This window comes from Euphorbia lathyris, chromosome 1 (assembly GCF_963576675.1).
Source record: "Euphorbia lathyris chromosome 1, ddEupLath1.1, whole genome shotgun sequence".
Lineage (NCBI taxonomy): Eukaryota > Viridiplantae > Streptophyta > Magnoliopsida > Malpighiales > Euphorbiaceae > Euphorbia > Euphorbia lathyris.
Genome location: NC_088910.1, coordinates 24,137,474 through 24,162,310, shown reverse-complemented (window position 1 = coordinate 24,162,310; position 24,837 = coordinate 24,137,474). Strand labels below are relative to the sequence as shown.

General features: G+C 36.1%; 1 protein-coding gene across 12 annotated transcripts; it reads right to left on the bottom strand.

Annotated features, from left to right (window-relative positions):
- Positions 1-1,679: 1,679 nt before the first annotated feature.
- Positions 1,680-24,633, bottom strand: LOC136225491 (putative glucan endo-1,3-beta-glucosidase GVI). Of its 12 annotated transcripts, none has more exons than XM_066013541.1 (4): positions 24,249-24,388; positions 22,546-22,595; positions 21,184-21,238; positions 1,680-2,749 (listed from the first exon to the last, which is right to left on the bottom strand). In XM_066013541.1, the coding sequence occupies exons 2-4, from the start codon at positions 22,567-22,569 to the stop codon at positions 1,803-1,805; spliced, it is 1,026 nt and encodes a 341-aa protein (XP_065869613.1). In that variant the 5' UTR covers positions 22,570-22,595; positions 24,249-24,388; the 3' UTR covers positions 1,680-1,802. The 12 variants fall into 12 exon arrangements, 6 of the variants coding, with proteins under 6 accessions (XP_065869613.1, XP_065869632.1, XP_065869624.1 ...); XM_066013560.1 differs by having other exon boundaries at positions 22,512-22,595; positions 24,249-24,347; XM_066013552.1 differs by having other exon boundaries at positions 22,518-22,595; positions 24,249-24,347.
- Between the last annotated feature and the right edge of the window lie 204 nt (positions 24,634-24,837).

The following is a 24,837-nucleotide window of genomic DNA, read 5'->3' as shown; positions in this document are numbered from 1 at the left end:
TAGCCCATCTTTTTTGTAGTGATTCTAACTAAATATTATTCTAACTATATTCTAAAAAAAATATTATTCTAACTAAATACAAATAATTTAAACATTATAATAATTTAAATTAAAACTACAAAAAAAAATTATTATTATTAAAATTAAAAAAAAAAAATCGGCCCCATGGGCGTATGAACATCACGCTCCCACACAGGTGGGGGGCGTGATGCTAATACGCCATTCCTGTGGTGGGGGCGTATGGGTATCACGCCTCTACCTGTGTAAGGGCGTGATGTTCATACGCCCCTCCATAGGTAGAGGCGTGATACCCATACGTCCTAAGCCCGCGATTCCGAAAATTAAAAAACAAAAATTTCAATAAAAAAACGTAAAAAAGCAACCGTTTGAGTCGAAATTACGTACCATTAATTCTTTTCCTTTACCGCCCCTCTCTCGATCCATACTTTTTGTCCGGATTTGAGTTTAGAATTTGAGAGGATTTAAAAAGTTGAGAGGATTTGGAAATTTGACTCAAGATTATTTTCGTCTTTGTAATAGGCTAAATGTGGGAATTTATGGCTATAAATAGTAATCCACTTTTATTTATTTATATATATATATATATATATATATATATATATATATATATATATATATATATATATATATATATATATATATAGTATTAGAAGGCAAATCAACCTTTTTAGATGAGTTTCGAGAGAAAACTATATTTTTTTTTATGGAAGAGAAAATCATATATTAAGCCTTCAATTTAATTTGTAGATCTTACATGTGCTCCTGAAAACAAGTGCATTTAATTCAATTAGTTCAGTGTTGATTCATTAGAAATTTATAGTTATTCGTCTAAGAAGGTGGACATATATTGGATGTGAAAGCTTTTGATCATACTTTATCACAAACAAAATAAAATTAATTTTCAGATGTTTGATGTAATTATGAAATTGAATATTTTTTTTTTGTTTAAATCAACCAATATCATTTATAACAATTTAATTCAAAATCGAGCGGAATAGATCTCTTGAAAGACAAAACTCTCCCACTAACTATTTTAATTATAACTACATTCTCATCTTTAGGATCGAATGGTTAAACCGAACCACGTGTTTAGTTAACATCTTCCTTTAAGAAAGTGCAGATATGATCCATGTAACAAATACTCATATTTCCTATTGATCTCAATTTCAATATGCTCCTCATACTTTATTAATCCGATAACCCTAATTATCTAAGAATCAATTGAAACCCAAGGTATAATAGTGAGAAAGTGAGCAATTCAATAACAGATCGGCATATCAATACCAATTTTGATCCGAAATCTTAGAATTGGAATAAATTCAGCAGTAGATTACGGAATCTTGGTGATCTTCTCTATCTAATGAATGGAGAGTCCGCACCTCTTAAATGATAAGCTCTGCTTGTAATAGTTAGCCAATTCCTTCAAACCCGGATCCCTTGTATAATATATCTCATTAAGTAAATTGAATCATTTCATAAATTATTACTTTCATCAATATCTTATAATTATAATTTTTTGAAATCTGATTACCAGAAATCTTACTCCCATATATAGAATTGCACAATGAACAATGACAACAAATGACAAACAAGCTAGCCAATTAGTGAAATAATAGCCAACTCGACAGAAAACAGAAAAAAAAATGCAGATAGAAAAATCACAATCCCTTTCATTATTAATATCCTCAATTAACAGAAATAAATCTTCTGAAATTATGCTTAACTGAAAAGATAAAAAAATATAATAATAATTAAACAGACTGTGTAAGATACATATGTGTCTAAAAAGTAACAGGATAAACAGGGGATTGATTTGGATAAAACAATCCAAAATGTTGTTCAGTACCAGGTGGCTTCAAATCTTCATTAAAAATTGCAAAAATGTAAGCTTCAATCGGAGTTTGTGGCTTCCTCGGAGTACCACCTGAATTTTTAACATGATTTATAACACCATTAACATAAGTTTGAGCATTATCAATGGTAGCAAAATTCCCATTCTCAGCACTAGGCCATCCTGTCTCCGATACGACGACATTCACACCACTCCCCCCAATTTTCTCTAAAGCAGCATAAACTGTATCCACCATAGCATCAAACAGCCTACTATACTGAATACCCCCATCATTAACAATAACACTTGTAGCATTTCCTACAGCATAATCTATCCTAATCTCGCTAGGATCACCAATGTATGCAAAATAAGGATACACATTAGCTAAGAGCGGGTATTTTTTAGACGACAAAAACCCGACAAGAGGCGTCAGAATGGGTATCGAATCCCCCGAAAATGCACCCGTTGAAGGCGGGAATGATTGGCCTATGGCTTGGAATGAGATAGCTGTGCTTACCGGGATGTGAATATTAGCTGCAATTAATGCTGCATCGAGGTTTTGTATTGCACCGAGTACGAATTGTGCTAATGGTCCTGGGATTACCTCATTTCCTGCTGAAATGTATTTTATTTTCGTTGCGGGGAAATAAGGTAAAACGTTTGTGCTAACCCAATTAGTTGCGAATGCTGGACTCGCTGAAAGTTGCTGCAAGTCTTCGTTTCGAACACCGAGGATTACTGAAATGCCCGAGTTTTCAGCAGCAGTTAGAACTTCGGGGTTTGGATCGAAAATTCGAATTTGTTGCACATTTTTGGATTTCAATAGGGAGATTACTTGATTAGGATTAGGCAGATTATCTCCCAGTAATCCATAATTCACTCCGATTCCTTGTGCTCCTAAATAATGAAAGAAAATAGTGTATTAGAAGAGGAAAATCAAATTACGTATGCATATATAAACAAATGTTACAAGCTCTGATACTATGTCCTAAAACCGTTTGAACTAAAAGCTCTGATAATTAACGTTGAATCATATATTATTAGAATAAAGGGTTAGATTCAAACCTGCATGAATGTAAAGAGAGCAAGCTAAGACCGAGCAGATAAGAAGTAGAGAGTTCATTTTCTTTTTGAAAGAAAAAGTAGAATGAGATTATGGAGATGTATGCATACATATATATATATATACAACTTCATTTAGTGTTAGGTTGAGTAGAAAGATGATTATGTCAATTAGGAGGTGTTTGTTAGAGAGGATATAGAAGGTGGAGATAGGGATAAAAAAAACGAGATAAGTTATCCAATGTTTGTTTGGGAAATAGGAGAGTCAAACAATAGAGGATAGCTTCTTATCCCATTAGGGTGGTATAAGATATGTGGATAACTTATTTAGATGGAAAAGTCTAATTTGTCCCTCAAGTTATTCCATTCTTTGTATTTTGAAATTTAATACAGTGTTCTAAGTGTTTCTCAAGTTATTTCATTCGTTGTATTTTAAAATTTAATACAGTGTTCTAACTGTTTCTTAAGTTATTTCATTTTTTTTATATTTTGAAAATTTAATGCAGTGCTTCAAATTTTTTTCAAGTTAGGTTGATATATTATAAATTTAATTAATTCCAGTCCACATTAATACTACATTAATATATACATTCTATTTAAATTTGGATAGGAGTATACTAAAATGAATCATTTTATTTATCCATATCTTTGTACTACGTATCTAACATGAGATAATAAATCATCTTATCTTACTTTTACCCTTATCTCAAGCTTTTATCTTTATTCATATCCCAACTTTTATCCTTATCTTTATTCCCATAGAATACTAAACGTCCCGTTAGGGTTTTCAAGTTTTTCTTTTTCACTCAAAACGGCACAATTCAAGTACTCAAGCTTCGACTAAAAAAAAGAATCGGAAAACAATATTTTGGAGCGAAAATCAGCTATCTTCTATTAACGACTAGCAACCGTAATTGAACTAAAATGCTTTTAATGTGCCTATTTACAAAAATATTTGATAAACTTGAACTAATTATTCAGATTTATTTATATATATTAAATAAAATCATATGATACAAGATAAGATGTAATTGTTTGACTTTTTTGTTTTCCTGGTATGGAATTGCATTATGCAAAATTAATAATAAGACTATATAAGGCAGCCGTGCCTTGTTTAGTTTGGAAAGGAAGTTTGTAATACTAATAAATAGGGGAAAGTTCAAATAAAACCCTTGTGGTTTCACTAATTTTCAGATAAAGGACTGTGGTTTACTTTTTGTCAAAACGAGGACCGAGGTTTCGCACTTTTAATAATGCTATTAAAACTATCTTTAACGACCTGAAAATGAAAATTTTCAAGAATTAAAGTTGTTCAATGTCATATTTTCTATGGAACTACATTTTCGATTTTAGAAAATCATCTTTTTTGGAACTTTATCTCTCTAAACATTAATTTTCTCTCTCTTTACCAAACATCATCTAAATAATCTCGAAATAAAAAAGTTGAAGAATTAAAGTTGCTTAGAATATTAGTAGTTCTTAAAATATGTCATTTTTGAAGTTGTTAAGGGTGATTTTAATAGTATCAATCGAAAAAGTCCTTATTTTGCTAAAGTTGAAAACCTCAATCCTCGTTTTGACAAAAAGTAAACCACAGTCCTTTATCTGAAAATTAGTGAAACCACAAGGGTTTTATTTGAACTTTACCCTAATAAATATTAATAGGATTTGTTAATGGGATAAGATGAAAAAAAAAACCATAACGTTTATAATCAGGAACAATTTTATCCCTAACGTATAAAATAGTACAATTTTACGCTTAACATTGGCAGTCAAAAACAATTTTACCTCTAACGTTGTTAAATTGGGTCAATTTAAGAATATTTCATTAAATTGTCTTTTCGGTCATGAATTTCGTCATCTACACTTCATATATGAGTCATTTTTATCACTCATTAGTAACAAATCATAAACTTTTTTTTTTGGTAGATAACAGACAAAACAAGAACAAACAACAACAGAACCGAAAAAAAAAATCAATAAGCCAGAAGCCTTAAACAGAGCCTGCCTGCACGATCTTCATAAAGAAGAGGAGATAACAAGTTAGGAGTTGTCTGTAACACCGTAATACCTGGCGCCAGACCGATAGCAGAACGAGCAAGGAAATCTGCACACTTACTACACTCCCTATAGACAGTGGCGGAACCAGGACTCCGAATGACCCGAGGGCTCAAACATATCAATAAAAAAAATTTAAAGTCCAGCCCGTTAGGGCTGATGGGCAAAATTTTTTTAGCCTCCAACGCATTAAAACTGTAAAAATGTTATCATTTTTTTTAAAAAAATAGCAATGAACTAATTGAATATTTTTTTTTTGTAGGAACAGGAAAAGAAAACGAACAAACAAAGAAAACTAACCCGGGATCAGTCTAGGAATGCTAACCCCAATTCTATCCTCTAAAAGAAGAGACGAAAGAAAGATGGGATGATCAGAAAGGATAGAAACACCTAACATCCCCTCATGCCCAGCTGCCGCCAAGCGATCCGCAACCCGGTTCTGTTCCCTGTAAATGTGGCTGAACTTTAAGAACTCAAAGGAAGGGCGAAGCCTTAAAATAGCTTTGATAAGATTTTGGCTGTTAAGACAAATAGCCTGGTTATCTGAAATCCTGTTGATTGCCTCCATGTTATCAGACTCCACAGATAACCTCTTTACACCCAGGCTAATGGCAAGCTTGATACCCGAAAGAATACCCCACAGTTCCGCCAAAAAGGAAGAACCCATCCCCAGGTTCTGGGCAAACCCAGACAGCCAGGCGCCACTCGCATCATGAAGAACACCTCCGGTAGCAATCTTGTCATTGCTAAGGCAGGAGCCATCCGTATTCAGCTTCACCACCCCTTCTCCTGGCCTGCTCCATCCAACGAGGTGGACCTCTCTTTTCTGGGTAGACTTGGCAAGGGGATCCCCTTTGAAGCTCTCAGTAATAATAGAGAGTTTTTTCGAGAAGAAATCAAGTAAGTCAGGAATAAAGACAGTTTTATCAGCAAAAATCTCCTCGTTCCTCCACTTCCAAATTTGGTGACAGATGATAGCGAAGAAAATGTCACCATGCTCCATGTTAGCCAATAATTTCCCACTAACACCATCAGAGAACCAGTTATACTCAGAGTGGGCCATGAAGGAAGGAAGAATGTGGTGAGGGATAATTTTCTTCCACACCTCTTTACTCTTAGAGCAATCCCTCAGAGCATGACACAAAGTTTCATCATGGCCTCTGCATCTACTGCAAGCTCCTGAATCCGCCAAGTGCCGTCTGTGTCGATCCGAATTAGTAAGCAACTTGTTCTTGACTCCCAGCCACAGGAAACTCCTAATACGGTAAGGGATTTTAAGGGCCCAAATGGATTTCCATGTATCCGAAAGAGGATCGGCCCTGTTAGGGGTAAAAGCTTCAAAGGCTGACTTGCAAGAATAAGCACCATTGGTAGTCAGGGCCCAGCAATGCCTATCCTTATCTTCCTCATGATTACTAATCTTAACGCTTCTAATTCTAAGGAGAGTCTCCAGGCTAAAGAAGGTATCAAACTTTGACCAGATCCAGTCTCCCTCCGAGTCCACCACATCGGCAATTCTCCAGTTACGGATGTTACTAGGTGGGGGGGATCTACACACCTCAACAAGCGGTTTGTCACCAATCCATGTATCATACCAGAAGCTGATGGACTTACCATTACCCACCTCCAGGCCAACCCCCGAGCAGAACTCTGCAAACACAGCGTTAAGCCCTTTCCAGAGGAAGGAACAACTGACAACTCTCTCCTTAGGGCCACCAAAGATTTTGTCTTTCCGATACTTACCACAGAGAAGACGAACCCAAAGAGAGGATGGGCATTGCCACATTCTCCAGAGAAGCTTCATTAAAAGGACTTTGTTATTGTCCTTAACTTGTCTTATACCAAGACCCCCCCTGCTTTTCGGCTGGCAGACCTCCTTCCAAGGGACAAGGTGAATCTTTTTCCCTTCTCCAGACTCTCCCCAAGGGAAACGCCGGTTGATTTTGTCAAGCTCGTTGAGGACCGGCTCAGGCAGTCTACAGGCTTGCATGATATGATTAGGAGCCGCGCAATTTGACAGATTGGATTAAAGTTAAACGGTATTTGAATAGTATTAAATATGTTTATTTTTTTAATGATAAAGACATATTAAAAATGAATTCAAAAAACGCCGGCTGATTTTGTCAAGCTCGTTGAGGACCGGCTCTGGCAGTCTACAGGCTTGCATGATATGATTAGGAGCCGCGCAATTGACAGATTGGATTAAAGTTAAACGGTATTTGAATATTAAATATGTTTATTTTTTTTAATGATAAAGACATATTAAAAATGAATTCAAAAGTGTTATGAAAAATAAAGAGTCCATTTAAAAATAAAAACTTTTTAAAAGAAAATGAGGTTGAAGGGAATCGAACACAGGACCTCTCAAATAAAAACAAACATCCTTAATCATCTCATCTACCTTTAAACATTGATATAATACTACATAGAGTCAATATAATTCCCTCCAAAATATTACGAGACACCATTACTAAAAAAAAAAAATTTCTCAATTCTCGAGCGGCCGGCCGGGGCTGGAGCCCCCCCCCCCCCCCCCAACCCCCTGGTTCCGCCCCTGCCTATAGATGTGGCACACCGTAATATTCTCAAACCGAGACATAAGGGACAAATCATAAACTTATGATTAGACGTAGGAAAAATTATAAAAATAAATAAAAATATATTGTCTATTGTACAAGTTGGACGAAAAATTTAAAAAAATTCGCCGAATTTATAAATATTAATCTTGAATTCAATTATTAAATCATAGAAAATATGAATTCTTTTTAAACGAGCTGATATGTAATTGGTGCATAATAAAGGACAAAATATCTATGTTTTATAATACTGTCTAAAATTGATCCAACTTGCCAACGTTAGAGGTAAAATTGAATCATTTTAAATTGAATCATTTTAAATTGCCAACGTTTAAAATTGAATCATTTTAAACGTTAACGATAAAATTGCTCTTGATATGAGCATATGGTTCCAATACATTAAGGTCATGTAAGCATTTTAAATCTAGGTACAATGAATAGAAATTAACATATGGTTCCAATACATTAAGGGTCATATAAGCATTTTTGCTCAAGTTTTCAATATAAAATTAGGGATCAGATGTAAATAAAAGCAAAGAAAAAAAAGGGAAAATTATACAGAAATTCATCTTCTACAAACTATTTACAACTATGTCAAATTATAATTTTGGATTATATCAAACTAGTAAAATCAGTACTTTTAATATAATTTAAAGATTAGAATTTATAAATTGTAAGTCTATAATATATTTTCTAGGGTTTATGATTTATGAATTGGAGTTAAGAACTTTTAAATCATGACGTAAAATCATAATATATAGAAAATAATGACATATTAAGAATTAAGTTTGGTGATATAACTTAGTTGTAATTTTGTACTTAATTATGATATTCATGTATTTGACCCAAAATAAATGTAAAACCGTTTATTGGGTAAATTACATTCCATGGCTATTGAACTTTATCCATTTTAATATTGTGACTGAATTTCACACTGAATTTATACTTTTTAACAAAGGTGACCACTCAAGTTTAACCAACTCATTAAAAGGACTGTTAACGATCTCAAAATACAAATATTCAAGAATTAAAGTTGTTCAGAACGATATTTACTATGAAATCAAATTTTTTGTTTTCCAAAATCACCTTTTTTGGGGGCATTCTCTCTCTAACAATTCACTCTCTCTCCTAACAAAAAAAAACACTTAAATGAACCTCAAAGTGAAAATTTTCAAGAATTAAAGTTTCTTAAAATATCATTGATTTTTCGAATTTTTTATTTTGAGACCTTCAACCGTCGTTTTGAGGTATTGAGTGGTCACCAGTGTTAAAGTTGTAAAGTTCAGTGGTCATATACTGTTAAAAATTAAAATTCAATGGCCACAATGTTAAAATTGATAAAGTTCAATGGTTATAGATGTAATTCACCCCGTTTATTAGGTTTAATGAAAAAGCAAGCATGTGCTCTCAATAAATTCTAAATTAAATTTCACCATTTATATTCAATATCATTTTTAGATTTTACATGTGCTGCCGAGAACAACTGCATTTAATTCAAATTCATTGTGATTCATTAGCAAATTATAATTATTCTTTTGCGAACGTGTTTAGTTTGAGAAAATCATATTAGGGAATGATAATTAATTGATGAGGGAATCTAAAATAGATAATTTATGTGATTCAAAGAATGAGATTTGATTTTAAAACAGATTCGAATAACAATTACGAATTTAATCGGTAAGTTTAAATCTAATTGGGAAAGTTTGTTCGTTGTAAAAAAGATTTTGAGCGAATGAGTACCATTAATGGAAATGAATTTTCAGGATCAGCCAATCTTGATCGGATCAAAAAAATACTTCTCATAAAAAAATATAAAAAATAGGAAAATAAACTCGATAGATTAAAAATTTGTAAAGGATATCTATATAAAATTCAAGATAGTGTGAGCAAATAATCGAAATTTGAAAACCTGAAAAGGCGCGTCTTGATAATAATATATAGTTATAACTTGAGCAATTTCAAAATTCAAATCATATATGAAGTCAAGTGTTTCTTTTGCCTTTATTTTCAAACAAAGACATGTTATGGATGGAGCTGACTCAGATTCTTAAAATTAATTCACACACATTTCAAACAAATAATAATGAATTTATTATTATTATTTGAAAAAAAAATCCAATTTCTTCTCTTTTGTTTGCTTCTGGCAGTTTCAGGGAGCAACTCATTCTACGCTTTCTACTTCAAATGAGACACTCGCTCTTTGTATGATTCATCATAATAAAAACAAATCCAACTTTGGGGAATGAAATTATTGATAGGCCACGTCTCTAGAGCTTTAGCAGTAAAACTAGTTCATGACCTACATTTATATGATTCATGGTACGATTCTCCCAATGGAGCCCCAAGGTGCTGAACTCATAGACTGTCAAACGATGAACCTCATTTTTTTTGCAAGTTGGAGATTAACATGTGTTTTTCATTGTATTGACGGGACATATAAGGAGGATGATAGCAAGATGAAGAGTGACGGCCAATACAAAACACCTTTATACCTCTTAAGCCAGTCGATACATAGGTCATTTTCCGTCAGGGACACATCCACATTAAATCCTTAATTATCCTCTAGGCTATAGAAATACTCGTTCGAAATGGCAAAGGACATGTTTCATACTTTTAATCGTCTCCATGTTACCATATAAGGGAATATAAGAAACAAGAACCAGTCTTGTGATGAATGTTGGTTGGGGGTCCATTAATTTAATTTTATCCTCGAGCCAAATTTCTTAAAAAAAGATCAATAAGTATGATCGTTTGAAAACACCAAAAATGACAATTCAAAAAAAGAGCAATGATCATCTACCACGTGGCAACAGACAGTGTCAATCGTCACCATTTAAAAATATATTTTCGTCAAACCTAAACCAACAATGTACTCCATATCAGACAAACATTCTTTATAAAAGATTTTGAGCAAAGGAGTAGTAAGATTGACTACCATTAATGGAAATGAATTTCCAAGACCAGCCAATCTTGATCGGATTAAAAAAATACTTCTAAAAAAATATAAAAAAATAGGAAAATAAACTCGATGGATTAAAAATTTGTCAAGGATATCTATATAAAATTCAAGATAGTGTGAGAAAATAATCGAAATGTGAAAACCTGAAAAGGCATGTTTTGGTAACTATATATATATAGTTATAACTTGAGCAATTTCAAAATTCAAATCATATATGAAGTCAAGTGTTTCTTTTGCCTTTATTTTCAAACAAAGACATGCTATGGATGGAGCTCACTGAGATTCTTAAAAATAATTCACACATTTCAAACAAACAATAATGAATTTATTATTATTATTTGAAAAAAAAATCCAATTTCTTCTCTTTCGTTTGCTTCTAATAGTTTCAGGGAGTAACTCATTCTACACTTTCTGCTTCAAATGAAACACTCGCTCTTTGTCTGATTCATCAGTAATAAAACAAATCCAACTTGGGGAATGAAATTATTGATAGGGCACGTCTCTAGAGCTTTAGTAGTAAAACTAGGGTACAAAGCTCGACTGATAGCCAAAGCATTTAATCAACGTCCATGGGTTGATTACTTTGAGACTAATAGTCCAATTGTGAAACATGGAACTGTTCGTCTTTTGATTGCTCTCTATGTCTCACTCAATTGGTGTATTGTTCAATTGGATGTTTCTAATGCATTTCTTCTTGGTAACTTAGAGGAAACCATGTATATGAATCAACCACTCGGATTTAATAATCCTCAACGACCTTCCTATGTTTGCAAATTACAGAAATCAATATACGGGCTCATACAGGCTCCTCAGATGTGGCACAAACATTTTACTGGTGCTCTTCAGTCTTTTGGTTTCCATGTTCAAAAGCAGACACCTCTCTTTACTACTTCCGATCATCTTTGGTTACTATTTTTTTGTCTCATTTATGTTGATGATATTTTGTTAATGGTTCCCACTCTCAATCAGTTCAGGATGTGATTCACCAACTTCAACAAATATTTGCTATTTGGAATCTTGGTACACTTCATTAGTTTTTGGGACTTGAGGCTCAATGGTCTGACTCTGGCTTACTTCTTGATCAGTCGAAATATATTGGTGAATTACTTCAAAGTGCTAATATGGCAAATTACAAAAGTCTATCCACTCCTATGTGTGTTAAGGAACACTTTATGTTCACTAAGGGTGAACCTTTTTCGGATCATACCTTGTATCCGACATTCTAGGTAGCTTACAGTATCTCGCCTTCACTAGCCCTGATATCTCCTCTATTGTTAACAAATTGGCACAATTCATGCATGCTCCCACTCTTCATCATTGGTAAGGCGTCAAACGCATATTGTGTTATCTTCAGTTCACACGTACTTATGGTATCTTCTTTCATAAATAGTCTCATATGTTTCTTCATGGTTTCACAGATGCTGATTGGGATGTTAACTGTGATTATTAGACCTCCACCACCGATTATGCCATCTATCTTGGTCGATCCATCGTCTCGTGGAGTGCAAAGAAACAACGCTCGGTTGCTCGCCACGGGTGGCTCGAAAATTGGGTGGCTACACATTCTTCTTACCGAACTAGGGTTCGATACAACTCGGCATCCTTAGCTTCTTTGTGATCATCTATCAGCCACTTATCTCACAGTCAACCCGATATTTCATAGCCGCAGTAAACATATTGAGGTTGATTTCTTTTTTATGCAAGATTGCGTCTACAAAGGCCTACTTCTTGTGCAATATATCAATATTTTAGATCAAGTGGCAGACATCTTTACAAAACCTTTGTCAAAACAACGTTTTAAATATCTATGTTCCAAGTTAAGCATTTGTAAATCTCACGCTTAACTTGTGGGAGGGTGATAAAGGTTATATTTGTAAATATATATCTAGGGTTACTTATGTATCAATTCTGTATAAATACCCCTCTAATGAATACAATATACTTAAGTTGCCTCGTTATCTTTAGTTTTTACTTACTCAGATGAAAATCTTAGAGTTAGGAGACCTTTCTCATTCAAAGAGGTGATGAAAAAAATCACAAGGTATCAAAAGAGTTCCAAAACAAAATGAACAATATTGAGGAACTGATTCTTCACCTTCTTCCAAGAGTCAAATCCTAAAAGAGTTTTAACCAACCCAAACAGGGCGGAGTTTGATAATAAATGTCGTAACTTGCAGAACTCTTATATTCCTATTATGTCAAGAAGGCAGTCTCCTAGTTAAGGTTGGAAATTCAGTCCTAATCATTATCTACTAAATATAAGGAATTGTATTACGGACATGATTACCTAAACCATGTATATATGCTCTTAAACCTCAAAGGTAACTAATAACCTAGTCTCATAGAGAGATTCACATTAGTTGAATTGTGATCATACTCGATATAGGCTTATACTCTGTTTATTTTGTTACTTTGCTTAAACCCTAGAATGACTTTAGCGTCAGAGTGTCTTTGTTTGTTTTACATGTCCCCCACCTTCGATGGAAGATGTTTGGCTCCTGGCTAAAGATACTCAATTCCATACCCGGCTTCATATCCAATACATTTACTCCGAACATCCGGCTCTTATCAGGACTGATGCGGAGCATCTCTTTAATAGTTTGAGTCTGGGCAAGAGGAGTCGAAAGAGGGACAAAGGACGGACGATCAAGCAAAAATGGGGGCAAAACAGCCCCACACGGCGTGCCAATCATTCCGCACGTCGTGTGGAGTAGGGTCTGATCCGGAGGAGTGGCACGAGGAGCTGACATGAAGAAAATACACTCATAGAGTCAAAAACTGACCCACACGGTGTGCCACTTAAGTGACACGTGTTGAAACACATTTCCACATGATTTTGATTTGACAAAATTATTTAAGTTAATCCCATGATTAAATAATTAAATTTAAGTGCTTTGATTTAATTGTACTAATGAGTTTGTTCAATGTTGAGTGAGTTAACTAACGAGAACAGGAACTAAAAGTCTATAAGACAAAGTCAGTAAAAGCAAATCACACAGCAGAAGCTGAGTAGAAAGCAACTCAGCTTTACGAAAGAAATGTCTTCTTCAGAAAAGCTTGAAGGCTAAACCGCTGAGTCAAGCTGCGTAGTCGTCAGGTCAGCGTCAATGATCCGTCAACTTGGAAGACAAGGTCTGATCAAGATTCAGAAGACTTAGAAATCTGTCGGAAGGACCTTTTCGAGAAGCATGGACCATTTGATAAATTACTAAAAGACAAACCTGGCACAAGAAGACAAACCTGGCTCCTGGCGAAAGCAGAAGACAGGATTGGCCTGCAGCACTGGCTGCTGACCAAGTGATGACGAAGAAGACCGTTTTCCCACAACGGCTATGTCGGGATTCAAATCATTGAAGCCTCAAGATTACTATAAAAAGGCCAATTCATCACTTGGATTAAATACGCATACAAGAGATACATACAGACAAGCAAAAATCTTCACTAAGTCAAAAATCCAAAATAGAAGCTGTCTGAAAAAGAAAAAGCAAGCTCTTACACCAAACTCCAATCATTGTGTAAAAGTCTAGAGTGATTTTATTCATCTAAAGTGTTCTTCATTAAGTGAGAACAATTCTTGTATCATTTGTAAAAGGTTAGAGAAGCTGAGTACTCGGTTATAGTACTCAGTGATAGAGAGAAGCTGAGTACTCGGTTATAGTATTCAGTGGTAGATAGGATTGAGTAGACGAATAGAGGATGATACTCTTGCATACTCAGTTGCTATTGTAAAAGGTTTGTGCTCTACCTTTAAAGAGCTCAGTAGAGGATTGAAAAAGCTCGGAAGAATTCCGGGGACTGGACGTAGGCGGAGAGGCCGAACCAGGATAAGTCTGCTGAGTAACTTCTAACCCTTTCTCTTGATATATATATGTATGCATTGCTTGCTTAACATTACTCAGTAAAATAATTTGTACACACTAAAGCTGAGTAATCTGAGAAACTTTAATTCTGGACTCAAAATGAGATTCCTTACGGTTTAGTCCCAAATCAACGAAATTCGGCGGTTAGATGGGCGTTTTCCACCTCCTTTTGGTTAATTATAAAATTGGTCCTTGTCACACAATAAGGCTTGTCACACCATAAGAAATGTGTCACACCTGATCTCTCATATATATATATATATATATATATATATATATATATATATATATATATATATATATATATACATTTTGAAGTGCTTGGTTAGCATAAATGGCATGATGCAAATTCAGTAATTAATTGTAAGAGAAGTGACAATTTAAGACAAATTCTTGTTTTTCAAGATAAAGTTTATTGTTCTAAATGACATCAATTTTCAATTTCCTTGTCCTCTTAAATGCACACCTTGGAGTCTTGCAATAATGGCCAGTAATATTTTGAATGAGATGTTTCTGAAAATAACAATTTAACAATGCTCAAGCCTATAAGATTTTTCTATGCAGCTGAAACCTGAAAGTATAATGATGTATTAAAAGAAGAAAAATGCAAATCCATCAATCAAATGAAACTATACTAAATCCATATCAACCCTGATCTAAGGGAACCTCTGTTGTGTTGTCAAAATCACATAAGAATACTTACTTTTTTATGTCACTGTGGGGATTCAGCTCTTTGAGAAGGATACTAGCTCTTGATTTTTACTTTTGGGAGAATTTCTGAAAGACTCCTTGGTCACCCCATAATAAACAGAGGCACTACCTCTAAATGTGATGAAGTTCCAACCGAAAACTGAACCACCTACGATATAACTCGCTCGAGGCTGACCATCATCAACCTTCATCTTTGACTCAATATATGAAATAGTTTCCTTTTGGGCATGTTGACCATTTTGCTGTTTAAACTGAAGATAGTCTGGTGCTTTTCGATCTTGTCTGCCAATGGATTTATTTCCAGGCACATTTTCAACTGAGGAAGTTTGGCGTTTTATATTCACGTTCATCTGGTTGTATAAACCCATCAACAATTTCATTTCTACAGAATCAGTAAATGAGTTGCTTACTACACTTTCAGACCAAATATTATGAGCTTACAACATCATGTGAATCACAGTTTATAAGACTCAAACCACAATAGAGAACTAAGTTAGCAAGAATGTAGAATGAAGAGTGATACAACATTTTATTAACCCCTAAGGTGAGAACAGAACAATAAGGAAATAGCACTGATATCAGTACTCCAGGGATTATCTCCCTGTCCTAGCTACAGGCTAAGAGCATAAGAAAATTAGAGAGTTAACTGCCTGCCTTCCCTCACACACTCTTCCCTCCTAATAACTAACAACTCTCTAACCTTGAGCATAACAGAAAATGCCAGCTCATTCCGCCTTTCCATTTGTCCCTCCTTATTCCTTGAAAAACATTCCATATCTTCAGCTCATGGTTTGATAGAGCTAAAACAGACCTACTCTCGTTCCTATTTCCATTACCCTCTCTATCACGACATAACACATACAAATACAGTAAAACTGTTGGGCTTATGGAGACTAATATATATAGGCCCAACTGAAGCGATTAGGGTTTCAGACGGTTAGGGTTTCAGGAGTATAAATGTAACCTCTTTCTTTGTAATCCGGATCTCATTCATTATAGTAAATATCCTGGCTTGGTAGTGCCCCCAGACGTAGTCATTCATATTGAGTGGCGAACTGGGTAAACAATTCTTGTGTGTTTGCTTATTTTTCGTTTATCGTAATTTCAATTATTCCTAACAACTGGTATCAGAGCGAGGGTAATTACGATGGGAGATGGAAAAACCCCTGTGGAGAAATTCGATGGTTCGGATTTCGGTTTATGGAAGATGCAGATCGAGGATTACCTGTACGGTAAAGATCTGTACCAGCCTCTGGGTGAGCAGCCGGAGGATATGTACGATGAAGAGTGGAAGTTGTTGGACAGAAAAGCGATGAGCATGATTCGCCTGTCGCTGTCCAGAAACGTGGCGCATCACACGGTGAAGGCAAAGACCACGAAGGAGATGTTGGAGATCTTGAGTTCGTTGTACGAGAAGCCTTCCGCGGCAAATAAAGTTCATCTGATGCGGCGACTGTTTAATCTGCAGATGACGGAGAATATAGCAATGGCGACGCACCTGAATGATTTTAATATGACAATCACTCAATTAAGTTCTGTAGATATTGATTTCGATGAAGAGGTATTACCCTAATTATGTTATCTTCTTTACCAGAGAGTTGGAGCGACACGGTTACTGCCCTAAGTGCTTCAGCAGGGAAAGAAAAACTTAGGTTTGATGATGTCAGAGACTTGATTATAAGCGAGGAGATTCGTAGGAAAGAGTCAGGTTCCACATCTGGATCAGCCTTGAATGCAGAGAATCAGGGCAGGTCAGATCGCAGGTCAAAGCAGAATCGTGGCTGGTCTAAGTCCAAAGGGAGAGGGAAACCTGTGAAGGACAAGAGCCACATCAAGTGCTGGAATTGTAATGAGAATGGTCATTACAAGAGTGAATGTAAGGCACCGCAGAAGGAGAAGTCAGTGAATTCAGCCAGTGAGGATTTTGGTGATGCGTTGATTCTGAGTAATTCAACTGCAGAAATAGCAGCAGAAGCCCTGGTATTGAGTGTAAGAAGTCCTCTGGAGTCTTGGGTATTAGACTCAGGAGCTTCGTTTCATTCATGTAGTAGTGCGGATTTGATGGAAAACTATACCCCTGGGAAATTCGGAAAGGTTTATCTTGCTGATGGTGAGCCTTTGGAGATTGTAGGGAAGGGAGATGTTTCGATCAAATCCCCGAATGGATCTGTGATAAAGCTGTCTGGAGTAAAGCATGTTCCTGGCCTAAAGAGAAATCTGTTGTCAATTGGGCAAATGGATGATGAAGGTTATTGTGTAATTTTTGCAGGTGGTACTTAGACAATGACCAAAGGAGCCATGGTGGTTGCCCGTGGTGAGAAGGTTGGATCGTTGTACTTAACAGACAACGTTTTCAATAGCATTAATGTCGTGAGGGAGAATGTCAATGCAGATTTGTGGCACTGTCGTCTTGGTCACATGAGTGAAAAGGGGATGAAAGTGCTGTGTTCAAAGGGTCTGCTGCCGGGTCTGAAATCTGCTGATCTTGGGCTGTGTGAAGATTGCATCTTCGGGAAGCAGAAACGAGTCAGTTTCTCTAAGGGTGGCAGAACTTTGAAGAAAGAGAAGTTGGAGTTAGTTCACAGCGATCTATGGGGTCCTGCACCTGTGAAATCTCTTGGTGGAGCTTTGTATTACATGACCCTCATTGACGACTCCACTAGGAAAGTGTGGATCTATTTTCTGAGAAAGAAATCTGATGCTTTTGATTCCTTTCGAAAATGGAAGGCCCTGGTTGAGAATGAGACAGGTTTGAAGGTAAAGTGCTTGAGGTCTGACAATGGTGGAGAGTATGAGCTTAGGGAATTCAAGGAATTCTGTGCTGAGAATGGAATTCACATGGAGAAGACTCTGAAAGGAACTCCTCAGGAGAACGGAGTTGCAGAACGAATGAACAGAACTCTGTGTGAGCGTGCTAGAAGCATGAGGCTGAAGTGCGGACTTCCGAAGACGTTCTGGGCAGAAGCAGTTAACACTGCAGCATTCTTGATCAACAGAGGGCCATCGAGTCCCTTGGAGAGTGGCATTCCTGAAGAGGCTTGGAGTGGCAAACAGGTAAATCTATCCTTTCTACGAGTATTTGGATGTGATTCATATGTTCATATTGCTCCCCTTGAGAGAAGTAAGTTAGATGCGAAGTCTATTAAGTGCACGTTTATTGGATACGATGGTGATGATTTCGGATATCGATTCTGGGACAGTCAGAACAGGAAGATTATTCGCAGTCGGGATGTTGTTTTCAACGAGCAGATAATGTACAAGGATAGTTTGGGCGCATCTGATACTGGTGATGCATGACCAGAGGTCGTGGACCTAGACATCACGAATTCTGGTGGGAGCAAGGAGGTAGTTGTGGAGGAGGCAGAAGAACCCCAAACTCCACCAGTTACACTGCGCAGATCCACTAGAGAGCGTAGAGCACCTGACAGGTACACGCCTACAAGCAACTACATGCTGTTGACAGATAGTGGTGAACCAGAAAGCTACTTGGAAGCATCTCGTGGAGAGGATGCGAGCAAGTGGAGGCTTGCAATAGATGATGAGATGGATTCCTTGATGACCAATGGCACCTGGGAACTTGTTGAGCTTCCAAAGGGTAAGAAGGCTCTACAAAACAGGTGGATTTTCAGAATCAAAGAAGAGGCTGATGGTAGCAAACGCTACAAGGCAAGGTTGGTCGTGAAAGGCTTTCAGCAGAGGTACGGCATAGATTATACTGACGTTTTTACTCCAGTGGTGAAGCTGACTACTATTCGTTTAGTGTTGAGTATGGTGGCTGCAGAAGATTTGGAGCTGCAGCAAATGGATGTAAAAACGGCATTTCTTCATGGGGACTTAGATGAAGACATCTATATGAAGCAACCTCAGGGCTATGAATCTGATAACGTTGAGCTTGTGTGCAAGTTGAACAAGAGCTTGTATGGTCTAAAACAAGCTCCAAGACAGTGGTACAAGAAATTTGACGGATTCATGCACGAAATTGAGTTCGTGAGGAGTGAAACTGATCATTGTTGTTACTTCAGGAAATTGAATGAAGGCTACATAATTTTACTGTTATATGTTGATGATATACTGATTGCAGGGTCGAGTGCTCGAGAAGTGAGAAAACTGAAGAAGCAGTTATCTGAGCGGTTTGCTATGAAAGATCTCGGAGAAGCTAAGCAGATTCTGGGCATGAGGATTGAAAGAGATAGGAAGGCTGGAAAGTTGTATCTCTCACAAGCTGAGTATATCAAGAAGGTCTTGATTAGATTCGGCATGCAAGATGCCAAGCCAGCTACGGTTCCTTTGGGTAGCCATTTCAAGCTATCTAAACATGACTCACCCAAGAGCAGAGAAGAGCGAGTCCAGATGGAGAGAACTCCATATGCCTCAGCAATTGGCAGCTTGATGTATGCAATGATGTGCACAAGGCCGGATATTGCACATGTTGTGGGAGTTGTTAGTCGTTTCATGGGAGACCCTGGTAAGAAGCATTGGGAAGCAGTAAAGTGGATTTTGAGATACCTGAAAGGAACCACTGAACATGCCCTATGTTTTGAGGGCAAGAAAGTTATGTTGACAGGATATGTGGATGCAGATTTGGCATCTAGTGACCTTGACAAGAGAAGAAGTACAACTGGATATGTCTTCACATTGGGTGGTACTGCTGTGTCTTGGGCTTCAAAGCTGCAGAAGGTGGTGGCTTTGTCTACTGCAGAAGCTGAGTACGTTGCAGTGACCGAGGCTAGTAAGGAGATGGTATGGTTGCAGAATTTCTTGCGTGAGTTGGGAAAGGAGCAGAAGGATCCTATTCTGTACAGCGACAGTCAGAGTGCCATTCATTTGGCAAAGAATCCCGTCTTTCACTCAAGAACAAAGCACATAGAGTTGAAGTATCACTACATACGGCATCTCTTGGACAGGAAGATATTGCAGTTGATGAAGATTCCAGGCACAGAGAATCATGCAGACATGTTGACTAAGGTTGTAACCTTAGAGAAGCTGAAGCTATGTATGGCTTCAGCTGGCCTTGGTAATTAAGTTAAAGGCATGGCACTACCATCAGATGACGGATTTAGTCTCCAGGTGGGAGATTGTTGGGCTTATGGAGACTAGTATATATAGGCCCAACTGAAGCGATTAGGGTTTCAGACGGTTAGGGTTTCAGGAGTATAAATGTAACCTCTTTCTCTGTAATCCGGATCTCATTCATTATAGTAAATATCCTGGCTTGGTAGTGCCCCCAGACGTAGTCATTCATATTGAGTGGCGAACTGGGTAAACAATTCTTGTGTGTTTGCTTATTTTTCGTTTATCGTAATTTCAATTATTCCTAACAAAAACCTCTATATAGGAATACACTTGGGACCGGACTATTTGTATAACAATTTGGAGATTATTACTAAATAGAGTTTAGTATAATAAAAATTTCAACACATAAAATTTTAAATTTTTAACAATAACAAGAACTCTCTAATTATTATTATTCAGAAAATATTTATGTAAAGTTGTTTAACACATTGATTTAGTTTTTATATTTGCTACTAAATCTTTGAACTTGCGAGTACTTTGTAACTCACTTGAATGAACACCTTCTTGTTGAATCTAAAATTGGTTAAGATCATCATAGGCATGCATGGTTTATATATAATGTATAACAATAGACATTAATGGAACAAATTAAATATTTAGAATTTCAATTTAGAGTTTAGTTTTCAATATATAGATAATTAGAAGAGTTTTATGGAAAAAATGTAAAAATCAATGAGAATACTAAATATTTATAATTTCAAGTTGTAGTTTGTGTTTCCAACTCATAGATAATTTCAATAGTTTTTTTAAATATTTTATAATTTAGTTTGAATTCTTAATATATATATATATATATATATATAATTATTACTATATAGAGGCATAGTTTCTAAAGGTGGGGCTTGAAAAGTGTATAACAAATAACGTTTCGAAGGTTATTCCTAGTTATAACTGGCCCAAGTTGGGACCGAGTTTTTTTATAACAAAATAGAGGTTATTCCTATATAGAGGTTTTACTGTATAAGAAAGAATATGTAGCCAGAACAAATGAAACAAAAGATGCAAGCTAGATAGTGAAATGTAGGCACTTACGCATTTGTAATTCATGAGCTGCTCTGCAATTCCGAAAATCTGGTGTCTGCAGTACCTATATTAGTAACAATGTTTATAGTGTGTCAGGAATGAAAAGCATAAAACTAAAACATCATTAATGAAAAGTAGACACTAATAAGAATTTCTCTATCCTTCTAAAGGATTCCATTAGAGAAAGAAGCAAAGGCCTAGTAAAGGCTATTGCTTCATTAACTTACATATCAACACTTTGCATCATAGAGTTTGAAGCAACTGCGTCATAAAACACACTGCATGCAAAAGTTATACGAAACGTACAATAATAAAGATACACAGTTGATTCATTTTATTCACAAACAGACTGTTCCATGATTATAGTTTTTGTGTTGCATCCTTCATCATAAAAGTAAGGGGATAGCACATAATATATCAGCTCAACTTCTGATCATCGCAGGTATCATATATCAATTTGCATTGGATAAATTCTATCAGTAATACATAGAGAAAAATGTTGCAATAAATGTATTTCAACTCCTCCTGTATGACATTGAAGATCTCCAAAAGAACATGATAATGTTTATCAATTCAAATTCTTTCACACCATGGTAATGCCCCGTGTTCCTTTCTGTACCAACCAGCCATAATCACCATTGATAAAAACTAAGATATTTTAGATAGCATCTCAAGATAGAAGTTCTGAGAAAGGGGATCCATGATTGGACAAAAGAACGACAAGGCAGTCATCACCTTGACGTTATATTCTACTGAACAATTTTAGGTTGCCACCATACCAAAGTAGTTCTTTATGGTCCATTGCAATATGATTTTCAATAAATATTTGAAGGATCTCTCATCAAAGCACTTCGGAAACTAAAATCCGTCATGGATGATATAATACTTTCCATCAACCTAGCTATTCTGCCCTGAAATTTCATGGTTGCTTTGACTTGGACCAGCTCATCTTCTCATCTATTTTTCCTGGAAGCAGGGGAATAAAACTTCTCTGAATGCTCTTTTAAGCCATATGTTGCATCCTTCATTGATGAGATCTGTCGTGACAACATGTGTTTCTCTACATCTCTCTTTTGTTAAGTCAAAAGGTTTTCGGGATCTAAAAAACTTGGTGTCAGATGGAGGGTATATGAGCAAAACTTGGTCGCAGTCATTAGGTTTCACATGGTATCCTAACAAATCAGCTAATCATTCAAGTGATTTGTATTTTTCTACTTAAAAGGACTCAAAATCATTATCCATGTTAACAAACCAGGAAAACTAACATATCAATGGCACGTGCAACATTGAACATGGATAATTATAACAAATCCAAAATTGAAATATATGTGTATTACATTTACCCTGTTGATGCAGTAAATAAATATCCACCTGCTTCAATCTCAACAACCACATATTTGCCCCTTTGCAGCACCGCACCCCTGACCCATCCCATTCATAAGATTCAAGTTAAAACATTAGACTATAGAAGCCAATATTTTCCTTAACTGATAAATACAATTTAGGCACAAATCTGAAAAAATGGCAGACTTAAGCAGCATAATTACATACCAAAGTTCAACTGAGCAACCCAGTTATTTGTCATCCTTGGCTTTCTTTTGATCATAAAACTAAATAAAGCCTTAAAGTTGTATAGTCCATGAGAAAATTTTACAGGCTACTTACATAACATAATGAGATGGGTTCAAAATAAGCTTGCTTTGACACTCTCAACAAAACATGGTTCTCATTTAAGGATGGGTGCACAGATTGAATAGCATCCAAGAGTGATGTTCGTTTTTTATCTTTGAATTTATCAAGTGATTATCATATATTGGCACTTTGTGCAACCTTCCTCAAGCATAGTCTAAAGTGGCATTTTTCAATAATGAAACCACTGGAAATCAGATCATGCCCGTCATCATGGAAGAAAAATTCAAGCATATCAATTGATATAAGAACAGTGGATAATCATGATAGCTCAAATTGAAAATTGATATGACAAATCAATCTAGAGTCTAGATTGCTATGAAGCACCGACTCGGGTGCGGACACAGGTGCGGCAAACCGCATTTTTAGAAAATATGAGACACGGGTGCTGTGGGACACGTCAAATTTTATATAATTAATTATATATATATATTACATATAAAAATATATAAAAAATTTGATAAATCACAAATAAGCCATTTTATGAAGAGGAGATGAAAGGGAGATGACTTTACAACAAGAAAAACAGAGAGAAGAGGAAGATTTCAACAGCCAGAAAAATGCACAGAAAAGCAGAAAATATATCGTAGAGGAGAAAAGGAAGACTACAGCAAAAATAAACGCACAGACAAGCGAATGTTGAGAGAAAGTGATGGTTATATGTTAGATTTTTTATCAAAATTTTATAATTAAACCATCTCATTTAAAAAAAAAATTAAGAAAAAGCCCTAAACTTTTACAATTTTTTCCCAGCCGTGTCCCAAGTTACAAAAAAAACGCAGGGGACACGTTTTTGCCGTGTCGGACACGTGCCCGGCCGTGTCCCCGAGTCCGACACCGCCACGCCAACCCCGGGGAAGAGTCTGTGCTTCATAGCTAGATTGCAGTTTGCACATGACAATTAATTAGAGTGCAGAGCAAATTCTTCTGGTGTTTTTTTCTTTATATAAAATAAGGAGCTAATCCTTCCGGCTAGACATATACCCAAATATTAATCAAAGTCTCGCACTCACCCCAGCAATCAGCAAAATGAAAGAACCAAATTAGAAGGTATAGCCAAACTATAATCAAACAGAAGAGGAATCTGGCATATCCATTCTTCTATGATCATTTATGCATTATGTAATAATTAATTACCAAAACAAGCAGTAGATAATCCTCTGTCCATATTCTGTAACTATGAAACAAAGGAATAAATAATAGTATTTGAAAAAAAAACGAAGTTAATCACTAAATTTCTTTGGCTCTCCAAAAGAAAAGTGATTTTTGAATTTCATATGAACTCTGCAATCCTTATCAGAAACAGCAAAACAAATGATTGACTTAAATAAAGAGGAAAGCACAACAAAGAAATTCAGCTATAGTAAAAGTCGAAAAAAGAAAACCTGGATAAATAGAGGACGAAGTTGTCGAACAAGAGCTCGAATTTTGAAGGAGGAGGAAATCCGGAGGTCGGCACTACTGAGCTTCCTTTTCTTGGAATGAGTCTGGGGGTTTTGGTTCTGTGGTGGTCTCATAGAGGAGTTGATTTTCGAGATTTTTGCCATAGACGATAACTCTGTTCAAGCAGGAAGAAAGAGCAAAATTCGCTTGGCTTCACGCAAAAAGACCAACGATCCAACCAAAATAAGAAAAAAAACACTCCCTCCGATTTATAGTAATAGCTACGGAATTGGCGGATAATTGATACTCCCTCCGATTGATAGTAATAGCCACGGAATTCGCCGATAATTGATACTCTACCTATTTTCACCTCGTTAATGTCGGACTAATTTCACCTCGTTACGTTAATGGCTGATTAAATAAATTATCACACCCAAAATTATAAAACTAGGTCAAATGGGAGTTCATTGATTTTGTGTGACTTTTCCATAATACCCCTAACCTTCCCACTTCCCACCACATCGCGAATGGCCGCTCCCCCTATCTCCTTGGTTACGCAAAAAGTTGGCACATCCATTAATAATTTGAAGA